Source organism: Coregonus lavaretus (assembly GCF_964263955.1).
Source record: "Coregonus lavaretus genome assembly, chromosome: 36".
NCBI classification, from domain to species: Eukaryota; Metazoa; Chordata; class Actinopteri; order Salmoniformes; family Salmonidae; genus Coregonus; species Coregonus lavaretus.
In genome coordinates, this window is record NC_140023.1 from 9,807,213 (window position 1) to 9,823,576 (window position 16,364).

The 16,364-nt window shown below is 42.4% G+C and overlaps 1 protein-coding gene across 1 annotated transcript in view; it reads right to left on the reverse strand.

The window, feature by feature from the left end:
- The window catches only part of LOC311110941 (disintegrin and metalloproteinase domain-containing protein 12-like), a gene marked incomplete at both ends in the record, with an annotated part of 138,304 nt that overhangs the window by 51,199 nt on the left and 70,741 nt on the right, over positions 1-16,364 (reverse strand). Inside the window, 2 exons of the mRNA XM_084153588.1 lie at positions 1,008-1,084; positions 14,050-14,128. Coding sequence (XP_084009714.1) covers positions 1,008-1,084; positions 14,050-14,128 — 156 coding nt within the window. The remainder of the gene's footprint in view (positions 1-1,007; positions 1,085-14,049; positions 14,129-16,364) is intronic.

Below are 16,364 nucleotides of genomic sequence, written 5' to 3' on the forward strand. Positions count from 1 at the left end.
TAACTAGGAAACTGTTTATAGTTGAAAGGCCTTTCTCAAAGTCTTGTAAGGGATAGTGTATTGATCATCAAGAGAAGTTTCCTTTTTGTGGACTATTGACATTCAAGGACCAAAGTGTGGAAGGCTATTTCTAAGGCCTACTGATATATTTGGGTTTCTTCTCTCTGTACTACCTTTCATTTGGATTAATACACAGCCTAACAACTGAACTGGTCAAATCAATCTTTATTTCCTTTCTTGCGGCTGGATTATTTAGATTTTTGCTTATTTTTGTATTTCTCGCTGGATTTTGGGACTGAACTAATGGCTCTTAGTGCAATAACTCAGTCAATGTAAATGGACCCACTGATTTACAGTAGATTCAACTCCCCGAAAAGGCTCTTAGGCCAACCAAAACTCGGAAACAATTTGTTTTGCCATCGAAGCCAAGCCACATATTGCTCGTCAAACATCTGTCTGCCTCAAGGATTTTGTCACGAGGTACAAGAAAAAACAAAAAAAAGCATTACCAGTAAAACTCCATTGGGGTGGACTCTTCAGCTACAGCATTACTTCTAGTTCAGGTCAACATTTTATCACAATGTATTACCGCTAAATGTTCCTTGTCATTAGCTTGTATTGCGTTGTTAAAAGGATAATGGCATATTAAACGTTTTCTCGTCACATAATGCATCTGTAGTTTTGGGGTAATTAAACAGGAGATGAGCGTACATCAGCAGGCTTTCTGTTGCTGTTTACACTCAGTCAGGCAGCTTTATTACTTCCAGGTGGCCATTAGGCACAGACACATGCCCAGAGGAGAGTGGAGGAGAGTACAGATAATCACTGGGTGGCCCAGACCAAGACCATGTTCTCTGTCTAGGGATCTCTTATAGGCTCTGGTGGATTATTCTATACTCTTGGGTAAGTGGACACTCATACCTGCTTGTTGACAGAGCTTTGAGGGCCAGTTACGCAGCATGTCTGACTGAGGGTGCTGGGATCTTATAGAGTGAAGTGTTACTTACCGGAGGCCAGAGCAGGTACTGAGAGTGACGTCAGAATTAGCGTGGCCCTCCACTTCTCCATGGTAGTAGCAGTTCTTCTGAAAAACACCATGACACTCAAATCAGATTTGAACCGTGTCAGGACGTTCTTCAATATACTATAGTATAGGGTAAATCCATTTGAATTCAATCACTTTTTGACAGCACGATTCTTATTTGAATGAAACGTTCCATAAATATTTTTTGCCCATATTTTTGGTGCTCAGAAAGTGACTTTTTGGACCAGAATGCTAAAACATTCAAGAGATAAAGGTACTCAAAGTTGACCTATTTTGTATACCCCACCATACCATGAGACATCCTGGCTCTTGATCAAGACTCTTAGTTCCATTACATTACACATAAGAGTAATTGGACGAAGGCGTCTTATGTATGGGGGAGTTTTGTTAAGAGCCCCCACGCTCAGTCTGAACATTAACACGCATTGCTTGCGATACGGTTCTGGAAGCATAAGGACCTTATTTTTCATATCGCCGAGAAATTACTTTCAAGAAACAAAAGGTTACATTGATACATACTTTTATAGGGTTAGGGTTAGTGTTCCCATGTTACAGTGAGTGTTTACAGAAGACAGACGGATGACAGAGGGACCACCTGTGCTAATTAGCTGTCTAGCATGCTCCGAACACCTGTGTGGTATTTGGTATTTTATTAGGATCCCCATTAGCTGTTGTGAAAGCAGCAGCTACTCTTCCTGGGGTCCACACAAAACATGAAACATGACATAATACAGAACATTAATAGACAAGAACAGCTCAAGGACAGAACTACATACAATGGCTTACGGAAACTATTCAGACCCCTTGACCTTTTCCACATTTTGTTACGTTACAGCCTTATTCTAAAATTGATTAAATAAAACATGTTCCTCAGCAATCTACACACAATACCCCATAATGACAAAATGAAAACATGTTTTTAGAAATTAGAAAAACAGAAATACCTTATTTACATAAGTATTCAGACCCTTGGCTATGAGACTCGAAATTGAGCTCAGGTGCATCCTGTTTCCATTGATCATCCTTGAGATGTTTCTACAACTTGATTGGAGTCCACCTGTGGTAAATTCAATTGATTGGACATGATTTGGAAAGGCACACACCTATCTATATCAGGTCCCACAGTTGACGGTGCATGTCAGAGCAAAAACCAAGCCATGAGGTCGTAGAGCTCCGAGACAGGATTGTGTCGAGGCACAGATCTGGGGAAGGGTACCAAAAAATTGTCACTCTGACAGAGCTCTAGAGTTCCTCTGTGGAGATGGGAGAACCTTCCAGAAGGACAACCATCTCTGCAGCACTCCTCCTCAGTAAAAGGCATGACAGCCCGCTTGGAGTTTGCCAAAAGGTACCAAAAGACTCTCAGACCATGAGAAACAAGATTCTCTGGTCTGATGAAACCAAGATTGAACTCTTTGGCCTGAATGCCAAGCATCACGTCTGGATGAAACCTGGCACCATCCCTACGGTGAAGAATGCTGGTGGCAGCATCATGCTGTGGGGATGTTTTTCAGCGGCAGGGACTGGGAAACTAGTCAGTATCGAGGCATAGATGAACAGAGCAAAGTACAGAGATCCTTGATGAAAACCTGCTCCAGTCTCTGAATGTCCTTGTGGCCAGACTTCAACAAAGTACTGAGTAAAGGGTCTGAATACTTATGTAAATGTATATTTCTACCTATGAAGATATCATATAAGGTCCTTGGACCTTAAGGAGTAATGGTAGCCTCCTTAAGAGTACATCTTGGGCTAGAGACATCCATGTGTTCATCACTGGCAAAGATCAACGGTGGAGATTTATATATTTGAAAAGTTTACAAACAGGGTTGTCAAACCTTTTTAAATAAAACTTTTTTTATTTTGAATAAAACATATGTAATTTTTAAAACTTAAACAGAACTAGATAATAATTTGTGCCAGGTGTGATATCCCTCCTAAACAGCTGGGGTTAATGTTCCTATCCACCCTGTAAGGTCAGTAGGCTGGTCTTCTTTCATCGGTATATACTGTATGTAACCTTATGAATTTTGTATTGCCAATTTGTTGTCTACTGTATTTAAACACCACTTTATACGTGTACATGATACTGCAACAAAATTTAAATACGGGAACAATAAAGTCAGTAAAGTAAAATAAAGTAAATGTCAATGATTTAAAAACACCTTTCTTTTTTCTTCTCTTCATATTCACATATGTTGTAGCTAAGACCCTATTTTACATCATCGGTTGAGACACAACATGCTCATGAATACAGTGTGGTTGTCATGTTTTGGCTGATAAATGTATTAAAATGGGAATACAATTGACATTTCTACTTTCAAAAGGTACCACACATGGTTGGAGGTCCACACATCAGAGAATGTTTACTTGAATGGAATCTTAATTTGATCACTCTTTTGTTGCTGAGAATTTTCCTGCATAGCAGCAGGCTTCTAAAGTTGGTCATTTCCACTTTTAAATTTGACTTGATTTGCCCTAACGAAAATGTCAGTTTATTATAATCCACATAATAATTCACATTTCCTGTTGCTACAGGATTATTTTCTTGCTGTAGCAATCGGGCTCAAATAAAGATCCTACATCTGTATTGAAATCATAGAAATATAGATAATAGAATAGACAAGACCATTGAAGTTGACATTCAACGGTGTGTGAACTGGTGGCCATCATTGTGGTAGTAATTAGAAGTTAAAATGTCTATTCAATTTAAATGTCAATGGTGTACCAGCTAAATTGCAGTGGTCTGAAGGGATAGGTCCATTCTATGAATTATATTTCTATGATTGAAATGACACCCACCCTATATTCAAGAGCATGTTGTGTCTCAAACGATGCAGGCACAACACAAAAACCTCAGATGATGTAAAATAGGGTCTAAGCTAAATCCGAGTTTACACGTTTTTAGATAATTGACGTTATCCCTGGGGATACTGGTCGGGTGAGGTTGTGTTTCTCTAGCAGGAGGTAAGCTTCTTATATGGTGTCGAGTAAAGCTTAAACCATGTATTTAGATTGTAGGTAGGTATTGTAGTTAGGTATTGTAGGTAGTTTATCTAGGTAGTTATTGTAGGTTATTGTAGGTAATTATTGTAGGTAAGTATTGTATTCGGCTGAGCCCGGTGAAGCACGAGGCTAGCTAACCCACTACCTGGACCAATAAAGCTAGCTAGCTAGCGGGTAGCTACTGGTAACTATTAGCAACTGTGGATAGTTGTTTCCAATGTTATTTCACGCTTAAGAGTACCTGTAATTATGCCAGCTAGGTACCTAGCATTCAGCTGTTTTTCTAACCTCATTATCTGAAGCGTTAACGTTAGGTAGTTAGTAGCTACTGTACTCGAAATGTAACTAGCTTGTTGCTACCTGGATAGCTAACTAAACAATAGCTGGAACGACCTAGCTGTAATATTTGGAGACGCTTTCTCTCCGTTGGGACAGACGCGAACTGGCTGAATCGATTCAGTGGCTAGCTTTGCACTTAACTGGCTAACAGTAGCTACTAAGGGTAAGTTATAACATACATTTATTTTTGTTTTGTTTTTACATACTGGTAACCAGAGTCGTTCAAGGGAATTCGGGACATGGGTGACTATTTAATGTTAGCTTGGCTCTCTGTGTGTTCCCTGCCGTGGGAGGAGGGGTTAGTTCGTTGGCAGAGAGCAATGGCTAGCTAGTATGCTAACTATTCTAGCTAACTAACTGGCTGAATAAGTTGACGACGTACTCACTCAAACTGTCAAAACTAACCCAAACCTTTACACAACGTTAGACACGGACAAGAATGATCTGTTTGGCGTGTTAACACACTGGTGGTTTGTTGTAACCGAGTATTGGTGCTAAACCGTGTTATTGGAGGCTGGCATGCTAGTTGGCTATGGCGTCATAGGATTCGGTGTCCTGGACGGTTTTCACGGAAGAATACTGTACCAAGTTAGCTAGCTGAATAAACTAAGTTAGAGTCTATTCCTAGAAAACATTGAACCGCTGTAGTTTACAACAATTATAATTTCTAAAGTGGAAGTTGGGAGAGTTATATTTGAGTGTTTCAGTAAAACATGAGGGAGGCCCCTCTCTCGCTTTCCCAGATGTTTAGTTCATTTCATTCCGATCTCCTTTGCATTATTGTAGCCTTTTTCTGTAGCCTGTCAACTATGTGTCTGTCTATCCCTGTTCTCTCCTCTCTGCACAGGCCATACAAACGCTTCACACCGCGTGGCTGCTGCCACTCTAATCTGGTGGTCCCTGCTCGCACGACCCACGTGGAGTTCCAGGTCTCTGGCAGCCTCTGGAACTGCCGTTCTGCGGCCAACAAGGCAGAGTTTATCTTAGCCTATGCTACCCTCCAGTCCCTCGACTTCTTGGCGCTGACGGAAACATGGTTTACCACAGAAAACACTGCTACTCCTACTGCTCTTTCCTCGTCTGACCATGTGTTCTCGCATACCCCGAGAGCTTCTGGTCAGTGCGGCGGTGGCACAGGAATCCTCATCTCTCCCAAGTGGACATTCTCTCTTTTTCCCCTGACCCATCTGTCTATCTCCTCATTTGAATTCCATGCTGTTACTTTCAGTAGCCCATTCAAGCTTAACATCCTTGTCATTTATTGCCCTCCAGGTTCCCTTGGAGAGTACATCAATGAGGACGCCTTGATAAGTTCCTTTCCTGAGGATGGCTCACCCCTCACAGTTCTGGGTGACTTTAACCTCCCTACGTCTGCCTTTGACTCATTTCTCTCTGCCTCCTTCTTTCCACTCCTTTCCTCTTTTGACCTCACCCTCTCACCGTCCCCCCCTACTCACAAGGCAGGCAATACGCTTGACCTCATCTTTACTAGATGCTGTTCTTCTACTAATCTCACTGCAACTCCCCTCCAAGTCTCCGACCACTACTTTGTATCCTTTTCTCTCTCGCTCTCCTCCAACACTACTCACTCTGCCCCTACTCAGATGGTAATGTGCCGTCGCAACCTTCGCTCTCTCTCTCTCCCGCTACTCTCTCCTCTTCCATCATATCATCTCTTCCCTCTGCTAAATCCTTCTCCCTCCGATCTCCTGATTCTGCATCCTCAACCCTCCTCTCCTCCCTTTCTGCATCCCGACCGGCTCTGTCCTCCCCTCCTGCTCCGTGGCTTGACGACTCATTGCGAGCTCACAGAAGAGGGCTCCGGGCAGCCGAGGGGAAATGGAGGAAAACTAGACTCCCTGCGGACCTGTTATCTTTTCACTCCCTCCTCTCTACATTCTCTTCCTCTGTTTCCGCTGCTAAAGCCACTTTCTACCACTCTAAATTTCAAGCCTCTGCCTCTAACCCCAGGAAGCTCTTTGCCACCTTCTCCTCCCTGCTGAATCCTCCTCCTCCTCCCTCCTCCCTCTCTGTGGATGACTTGGTCAACCATTTTGAAAAGAAGGTTGACGACATCCGATCCTAATTTATTAAGTCAAATGACACCACTGGTCCTGCTCACACTGCCCTACCCTATGCTTTGACTTCTTTCTCCCCTCTCTCTCCAGATGAAATCTTGCGACTTGTGACGGCCGGCCGCCCAACAACCTGCCCGCTTGACCCTATCCCCTCCTCTCTTCTCCAGACCATTTCCGGAGACCTTCTCCCTTACCTCACCTCGCTCATCAACTCATCCTTGACCGCTGGCCATGTCCCTTCCGTCTTCAAGAGAGCAAGAGTTGCACCCCTCCTCAAAAAACCTACACTCCATCCCTCCGATGTCAACAACTACAGACCAGTATCCCTTCTTTCTTTTCTCTCCAAAACTGTTGAGTGTGCCGTCTCTAGCCAACTCTCCTGCTATCTCTCTCAGAATTACCTTCTTGATCCAAACCAGTCAGGTTTAAAGACTGGTCATTCAACTGAGACTGCTCTTCTCTGTGTCACGGAGACTCTCCGCACTGCTAAAGCTAACTCTCTCCTCTGCTCTTATCCTTCTTAGACCTATCCGCTGCCTTTGATACTGTGAACCATCAGATCCTCCTCTCCACCGTCTCTGAGTTGGGCATCTCCGGTGCTGCTCACTCTTGGATTGCGTCCTACATGACAGGTCGCGCCAACCAGGTGGCGTGGCGAGAATCTGTCTCCGTACCACGTGCTCTTACCACTGGTGTTCCCCTGGTCTCAGTTCTAGGCCCTCTCCTATTCTCTCTATACACCAAGTCACTTGGCTCTGTCATATCCTCACATGGTCTCTCCTATCATTGCTACGCAGATGACACACAATTAATTTTCTCCTTTCCCCCTTCTGATAACCAGGTGGTGAATCGCATATCAGTGTGGATGTCGGATCACCACCTCAAGCCGAACCTCGGAAAGACGGAGCTGCTATTCCTCCCGGGGAAGGACTGTCCACTCCATGATCTCGCCATCACGGTTGACAACTCCATTGTGTCCTCCTACCAGAGTGCAAAGAACCTTGGCATGACCCTGGACAACACCCTGTCGTTCTCTGCTAACATCAAAGCGGTGACCTGATCCTGCAGGTTCATGCTCTACAACATTCGCAGAGTACGACCCTACCTTACACAGAAAGCGGCACAGGTCCTAATCCAGGCACTTGTCATCTCCCGTCTGGATTACTGCAACTCGCTGTTGGCTGGGCTCCCTGCCTGTGCCATTAAACCCCTACAACTCATCCAGAACGTTGCAGCCCGTCTGGTGCTCAACCTTCCCAAGTTCTCTCATGTCACTCCGCTCCTCCGCACACTCCACTGGCTTCCAGTTGAGGCTCGCATCTACTACAAGACCATAGTGCTTGCCTACGGAGCTGTGAGAGGAACGGCACCTCCTTACCTTCAGGCTCTGATCAGACCCTACACCCAAACGATGGCACTACGTTCATCCACCTCTGGCCTGCTAGCTCCCCTACCTCTACAGAAGCACAGTTCCCGCTCAACCCAGTCAAAGCTATTCGCTGCTCTAGCACCCCAATGGTGGAACAAGCTCCCCCATGACGCCAGGACAGCGGAGTCATTGACCACCTTCCGGAGACACTTGAAACCCTACCTCTTTAAGGAATACCTGGAATAGTGTAAAGTAATCCTTCTTCCCCCATCCCCCATAAAAAAAATAATAGAAAAAGGTGGTTGTCCCACTGGCTATCATAAGTTGAATGCACCAATTTGTAAGTTGCTCTGGATAAGAGCATCTGCTAAATGATGTAAATGTAAATGTTAAAGGTAAGAAAATGACAATTTGTATTCAATTTTTTTATGTTGTTGAAATTATGAAATAGTTTGACAAAGCTGTTTGTAAGCTTTTAAATTATATAAACTAAATCGTTAATCTTTTCCAGTGATGAAGACATGGATGTTTCATGGTATGGTACGCAAAATGGGTCAACTTTGAACACCTTCATCTCCTGAATGTTTTGACATTCAGGTCCAAAATGTCACTTTCTGACCACTTCTTCCATGGGCAAACATGTATGGAATGTCTTGTTTAAATCAAAAGGGATGCTGTCATAAAGTGATTGAATTCAAATGGATTTACCCTATACTTATCTTTGGTTTCACCCATGGTCAACCATGGAAAGGAGAAGTGGAAAGGAAGCCATCTAAGTGTACAGAGACATAATGTAGCTACTGTCTGTCTGAGACAGTATGATGAGGAGGAAGTGTCTGGTTTGGAGTAAAAACAAACCTCTGTATTATGGCTGACAGGCTTCTTTCAAGTCTACACTAATCCCTCCAAGACCAACTGATTTGTTAGCCAAAAGTCAGTTCGAAAAATAATGAATGTCAATACTGAACTGTGAGGAAATACTTGAGGCTGGCATTTTCCGTAGCCAGTTCATACTTTTACACAATCACTTCAGCTGTGTTGACTTGACTCCAAAAGAGACTCCCTTACTTCTCTGAAAGGAATGAGACTCTTTATGTGAAACTATTTTAAAAAGCATTGCTATGAATATATAATATACATTGCTGAGTCACCAGCTAGGCTTAATGGCCTTCACTTCCATTACATTAAACTCTAGGCTCTCCAGAGGGTGGTGCGGTCTGCCCAACGCATCACCGGGGGCAAACTACCAGCCCTCCGGGACACCTACAGCACCCGATTTCACAGGAAGGCCAAAAAGATCATCAAGGACAACAACCACCCGAGCCACTGCCTGTTCACCCCGCTATCATCCAGAAGGCGAGGTCACTACAGGTGCATCAAAGCTGGGACCGAGAGACAGAAAACAGCTTCTATATCAAGGCCATCAGACTGTTAAATAGACTTCACTAGCACATTAGAGGCTGCTGCCTATATAGATAGATTAGAAATCACTGGCCACTTTAATAAATGGAACACTAGTCACTTTAATAATAATAATCTTGCATTACTCATCTCATATGTATTTACTGTATTCTATACTATTCTACTGTATCTTAGTCAATGCCGCTCTGACATTGCTCGTCCATGTATTTATATAAATATTCTTAATTCCATTGTTTTACTTAAATTTGTGTGTATTGGGTATACAGTGGGGAGAACAAGTATTTGATACACTGCCGATTTTGCAGGTTTTCCTACTTACAAAGCATGTAGAGGTCTGTAATTTTTATCATAGGTACACTTCAACTGTGAGAGACGTAATCTAAAACAAAAATCCAGAAAATCACATTGTATGATTTTTAAGTAATTAATTTGCATTTTATTGCTTGACATAAGTATTTGATCACCTACCAACCAGTAAGAATTCCGGCTCTCACAGACCTGTTAGTTTTTCTTTAAGAAGCCCTCCTGTTCTCCACTCATTACCTGTATTAACTGCACCTGTTTGAACTCGTTACCTGTATAAAACACACCTGTCCACACACTCAATCAAACAGACTCCAACCTCTCCACAATGGCCAAGACCAGAGAGCTGTGTAAGTAATAATAATAATAATATGCCATTTAGCAGACGCTTTTATCCAAAGCGACTTACAGTCATGCGTGCATTCATTTTTTTTTTGTATATGGGTGGTCCCGGGGTTCGACCCCACTACCTTGGCGTTACAAGCGCCGTGCTCTACCAGCTGAGCTACAGAGGACCATCAGGGATAAAAGGACATCAGGGATAAAATTGTAGACCTGCACAAGGCTGGGATGGGCTACAGGACAATAGGCAAGCAGCTTGGTGAGAAGGCAACAACTGTTGATGCAATTATTAGAAAATGGAAGAAGTTCAAGATGACGGTCAAACACCCTCGGTCTGGGGCTCCATGCAAGATTTCACCTCGTGGGGCATCAATGACCATGAGGAAGGTGAGGGATCAGCCCAGAACTACACGGCAGGACCTGGTCAATGACCTTTAGAGAGCTGGGACCACAGTCTCAAAGAAAACCATTAGTAACACACTACGCCGTCATGGATTAAAATCCTGCAGCGCACGCAAGGTCCCCCTGCTCAAGCCAGCGCATGTCCAGGCCCGTCTGAAGTTTGCCAATGACCATCTGGATGATCCAGAGGAGGAATGGGAGAAGGTCATGTGGTCTGATGAGACAAAAATAGAGCTTTTTGGTCTAAACTCCACTCGCCGTGTTTGGAGGAAGAAGAAGGATGAGTACAAACCCAAGAACACCATCCCAACCGTGAAGCATGGAGGTGGAAACATCATTATTTGGGGATGCTTTTCTGCAGAGGGGACAGGACGACTGCACCGTATTGAGGGGAGGATGGAATGGGCCATGTATCGCGAGATCTTGGCCAACAACCTCCTTCCCTCAGTAAGAGCATTGAAGATGGGTCGTGGCTGGGTCTTCCAGCATGACAACGACCCGAAACACACAGCCAGGGCAACTAAGGAGTGGCTCCGTAAGAAGCATCTCAAGGTCCTGGAGTGGCCTAGCCAGTCTCCAGACCTGAACCCAATAGAACATCTTTGGAGGGAGCTGAAAGTCCGTATTGCCAAGCGACAGCCCCTAAACCTGAAGGATCTGGAGAAGGTCTGTATTGAGGAGTGGGCCAAAATCCCTGCTGCAGTCTCTGCAAACCTGGTCAAGACCTACAGGAAACGTATGATCTCTGTAATTGCAAACAAAGGTTTCTGTACCAAATATTAAGTTCTGCTTTTCTAATGTATCAAATACTTATGTCATGCAATAAAATGCAAATTAATTACTTAAAAATCATACAATGTGATTTTTTGGATTTTTGTTTTAGATTCCGTCTCTCACAGTTGAAGTGTACCTATGATAAAAATTACAGACCTCTACATGCTTTGTAAGTAGGAAAACCTGCAAAATCGGCAGTGTATCAAACACTTGTTCTCCCCACTGTATGTTGTGAAATTGTTAGATATTACTTGTTAGATATTACTGCACTAGAGCTAGAAACACAAGCATTTCGCTACACCCGCAATAACATCTGCTAAACACGTGTATGTGACCAATATAATTGGATTTTATTTTATTTGAAAACTATGAAATAACACATATGGAATCATGTAGTAACCAAAAAAGTGTTAAACAAATCCAAATATATGTTATATTTGAGATTCTTCAAATAGCCACCCTTTGCCTTGATGACAGCACACTCTTGGCATTCTCTCAACCAGCTTCATGAAGTAGTCACCTGGAATGCATTTCAATTAACAGGTGTGCCGTGTTTAAAAGTACATTTGTGGAATATATTTCCTTCTTAATGTGTTTGAGCCAATCAGTTGTGTTGTGACAAGTTAGGGGAGGGGGGTGTACAGAAGATAGCCCTATTTGGTAAAAGACCATGTCCATATTATGGCAAGAACAGCTCAAATAAGCAAAGAGAAACGACAGTTCATAATTATTTTAAGACATGAAGGTCAGTCAATACGGAACATTTCAAGAACTTTGAAAGTTTCTTCAAGTGCAGTCGCAAAAACCATCAAGCGCTATGATGAAACTGACTCTCATGTGGACCGCCACAGGAATGGAAGACCCAAAGATACCTCTGCTGCAAAGGATAAGTTCATTAGAGTTACCAGCCTCAGAAATTGCAGCCCAAATAAATGCTTCACAGAGTTCAAGTCACAGACACATCTCAACATCAACTGTTCAGAGGGGACTGTGTGAATCAGGCCTTCATGGTCGAATTGCTGCAAAGGAATCACTATTAAAGAACACCAATAATAATAAGAGACCTGCTTGGGCCAAGAAACACGAGCAATGGACATTAGACCGGTGGAAATGTGTCTTTTGGTCTGGAGTCCAAATTTGAGATTTTTGGTTACAACCGCCGTGTCTATGTGAGACGCGGCGTGGGTGAACGGATGATCTCTGCATGTGTTGTTTCCACCGTAAAGCATGGAGGAAGAGGTGTACGGGTGCTTTGCTGGTGACACTCTCTGTGATTTATTTAGAATTCAAGGCACACTTAACCAGCATGGCTACCACAGCATTCTGCAGCGATACCTCCAGGCTGTGTAAGGGCTATTTTACCAAGAAGGAGAGTGATGGAGTGCTGCATCAGAAGACCTGGCCTCCACAATCCCCCGACCTCAACCAAATTGAGATGGTTTGGGATGAGTTGGACAGCAGAGTGAAGGAAAAGCAGCCAACAAGTACTCAGCATATGTGGAAACTCCTTCAAGCCTGTTAGAAAAGCATTCCAGGTGAAGCTGGTTGACAGAATGCCAATAGTGTGCAAAGCTGTCATCAAGGCAAAGTGTGGCTATTTGAAGAATCTCAAATATAAAATATATTTTGATTTGTTTAACACTTTTTTGGTTACTACATGATTCCATATGTGTTATTTCATAGTTTTGATGTCTTCACTATTATTCTACAATGTAGAAAATAGTAAAAATAAAGAAAAACCCTTGAATGAGTAGGTGTTCTAAAACATTTGACCGATAGTGTATATTGGGAAACGCTAGGTTTAGCATTTACCTTAGCTTCTTCATCTTTCTTTAGGACACTGTGATTCATTTGTTGAGTGTGTACCAATTTATGGCTTTTTAATGTCCATAAATACTTTCAGCTGTGTTTTGGATAGGGACCTTTTAAATGAAAATAGCAGCCAGATACAAGGTAATCTACTTTCAAAATAAGTGGTTTTTGACAGTTGGTTTTTCATATGTCAAACTTCTGAAAAGTCTAAAAAAGGTACGATGTCCTGGCATTTAAAGCATACTCAATTTGAGAAACTTCACATACTATAGAATGTTATATTTTAACATACCCATTCAACCTACTATTTAGAATGCAAGTATGGGTATTCGGACAGTTTAGCTTTGAGGAAATTAGATTGTCAATCAGTGTCAAATCACAAAGCATTTTCCTTTCCAACTGCCAAGCGCCTGTCAAGCTGTCCTCACCTCTGCTCAATTAAGTCATATTTTCAATCTCACTCCAACTGTGAAGGGGGAACAAGTCTGCTAACTAAGCGAAAGGCTTTTGAAAATCATTAATGAGGCTTGGTTGGCTTGGTTATCCCAGAATGCTTCAACACGTTGTACCTGAAGGCTGGCCTAGAAAAGCTGCTGTGCTGTCCTTTGTCAAACCTTCAACAGTTGAGCTAATTACTTTAAGGAAGAGTAGCAAAAGTTCAGTTGACCAAGATGTGAGACCTGGCAATAGCATCTGCGTAGTTACAGTAGCTAACTACTGTAAATCAAACTGTAAGCTAACAAAGCCAAATGGCCTCGACAGCCATTGAAATTTAGCATGTTCTGGTCCTGGAGGACTTACAAGCACTGTGCTTTGTGCAATAATGTAAATATATTGATACCTGACTCCCCTTAAGTTACCTAACCCTGTATCAATTCACCAATTGTTAGGTCTACATGTCAATTTGGATGTATGCTAATAACTGTACAGATATTCCCCACTGAAAACTAAGTTAGTCATTCTCCATTTACTGGATGACAACATTTGATCACTTGGATGCAAATGCCATGTCTATAATTCAGACATGTGTCCTCAACATTACCGGAGGGCAATTTGAAACAACAGTTTACATGACATCTTTAAAGGTCCATCCTTTAAAGTCAGCAGCACACAACGTTCAGTCAAACATGAATGTCAGAAACACTCGACCTCCAGCCTACCGTATAGTTGTGAGCTCCAGTGACTGCACTGCCATCCTCCAGATAATGTGTCTCAGTGTAATGGCTCGCAAACAGGCCCCTAAAAGAGGAAGGAACAGACAAGAAAATAGAGACATCAAAACCAGGTATATTTTCAGCTCCACATAAAAAACACAATCCCTTTTAGAGGACTAGAGAGAAGTAGGACACTCTGGTTAATGGCCTTATACAGTATTTTGAGTGAGTTGTGAGCTGTTTGGGATTAGGTGTAGGTAAAATATACAGCATTGGGAAGCTAGAGGAGCGGGGGCAGGGTTTGGGTGTGACCTTGAATGACATACTCTCACACGCTGAAGAATCGCTGATGAGTGAATCATATTATTTCAGTGTGTGGGTATGTTTCACACTGCCGGTCATGAGCAGATGGACATGGTGAGTCCCACCCCAAGCATTGGCTGAGGAGCTGCAGGAACACCCATCTCTACAGCTGCATAATCAAAGTGATATCAGAGGGGATGGTCATTGGAACATGTTTAGGAGTGTGTAGGTGTGTGTGTGGGTGTCTGTGTAGAGAAAGAAGGAGAGAGTTAATCTATGAGTGTGTGTGCAGTAGGTATAGTTGGGTCTGTAGGTAGCTGAGTGCTGTCCTCCAAAGCTGTGCCTCAAATACTATACTGAGTATTTATTTCTAAGAAGTATGTTTTGTGCTGCTAGACTTAAGTCTGTTAGAAAGGATTTGTGGCTTCAGCAAGCAGAACAGGAACATCTGTCCATTCGGCTCAGGAACCAATGGATGTTAATGAGTGAGCATCCCTAGGCGCTTCATTGAGTGTTTGCATATTTTTACGCGTTTCCTTGCTAGTATGTGAGATGAAGAAAACAGAGTCTGAGTCCAGGGATATTCAGAGGAACAACATTTACTGGATTACTCTACCGGAATATAGAAACTACAGTAAGGAAAAGAGGAGTGAGCTGAATTGATATATCACAGACACTGACAAAATCAAATCAAATACATTTTTATTTGTCACATGCTTTGTAAACAACAAATGTAGACTAACAGTGAAATGCTTACTTACGGGTCCTTTTCCAACAATGTAGAGTTAAAGATAAAGATAAAAAATAATCATAATAGTGACATGAGGAATAAATACACAGTGAATAACAATAAAGAGTAAAAATAACATGGCTATATACAGGCAGTACCAGTACTGAATCGATGTGATGTGCAGGGGTACGAGGTAATTAGGGTAGCTATGTACATATAGGTATGGATAAAGTGACTAGGCAACAGGATAGATAAGACAGTAGCAGCAGCGTATGTGGTGAGTGTGAAAGTGTGAGTGAGTGTGTGTTGCGTCAGTATGCATGAGTGTGCGTATTGTGTGTGTGGGCATATGTAGTGTACAATACCGGTCAAAAGTTTTAGAACACATACTCATTCAAGGGTTTTTCTTTATTTTTACTATTTTCTACATTGTAGAATTATAGTGAAGACATCAAAACTATGAAATAACACATATGGAATCATATAGTAACCAGAAAAGTATTAAACAAATCAAAATATATTTTATATTTGAGATTCTTCAAATAGCCACCCTTTGCTTTGATGACAGCTTTGCACACTCTTGGCATTCTCTCAAACAGCTTCATGAGGTAGTCACCTGGAATGCATTTCAATTAACAGGTGTGCCTTCTTAAAAGTTAATTTGTGGAATTTATTTCCTTCTTAATGTGTTTGAGCCTATCAGTTGTGTTGTGACAAGGTAGGAGGGGTATAGAGAAGATAGCCCTATTTGGTAAAAGACCAAGTCCATATTATGGCAAGAACAGCTCAAATAAGCAGAGAGAAACGACAGTCCATCATTACTTTAAGACATGAAGGTCAGTCAATTTGGAAAAGTTCAAGAACTTTTTTGCAAGTGCAGTCGCAAAAACCATCAAGCGCTATGATGAAACTGGCTCTCATGAGGGCCGCCACAGGAATAGAAGACCCAGAGTTACCTCTGATGCAGAGGATAAATTCATTAGAGTTACCAGTCTCAGAAATTGCAGTCCAAATAAATGCTTCACAGAGTTCAAGTAACAGACACATCACAACATCAACTGTTCAGAGGAGACTGAATCAGGCCTTCATGGTCGAATTGCTGCAAAGAAACCACTGCTAAAGGACACCAATAATAAGAAGAAACTAGCTTGGGCCAAGAAACACGAGCAATGGACATTAGACCGGTGTAAATGTGTCCTTTGGTCTGGAGTCCAAATTGGAGATTTTTGGTTCCAACCGCCGTGTCTTTGTGAGACACGGTGTGGGTGAACGGATGATCTCCGCATGT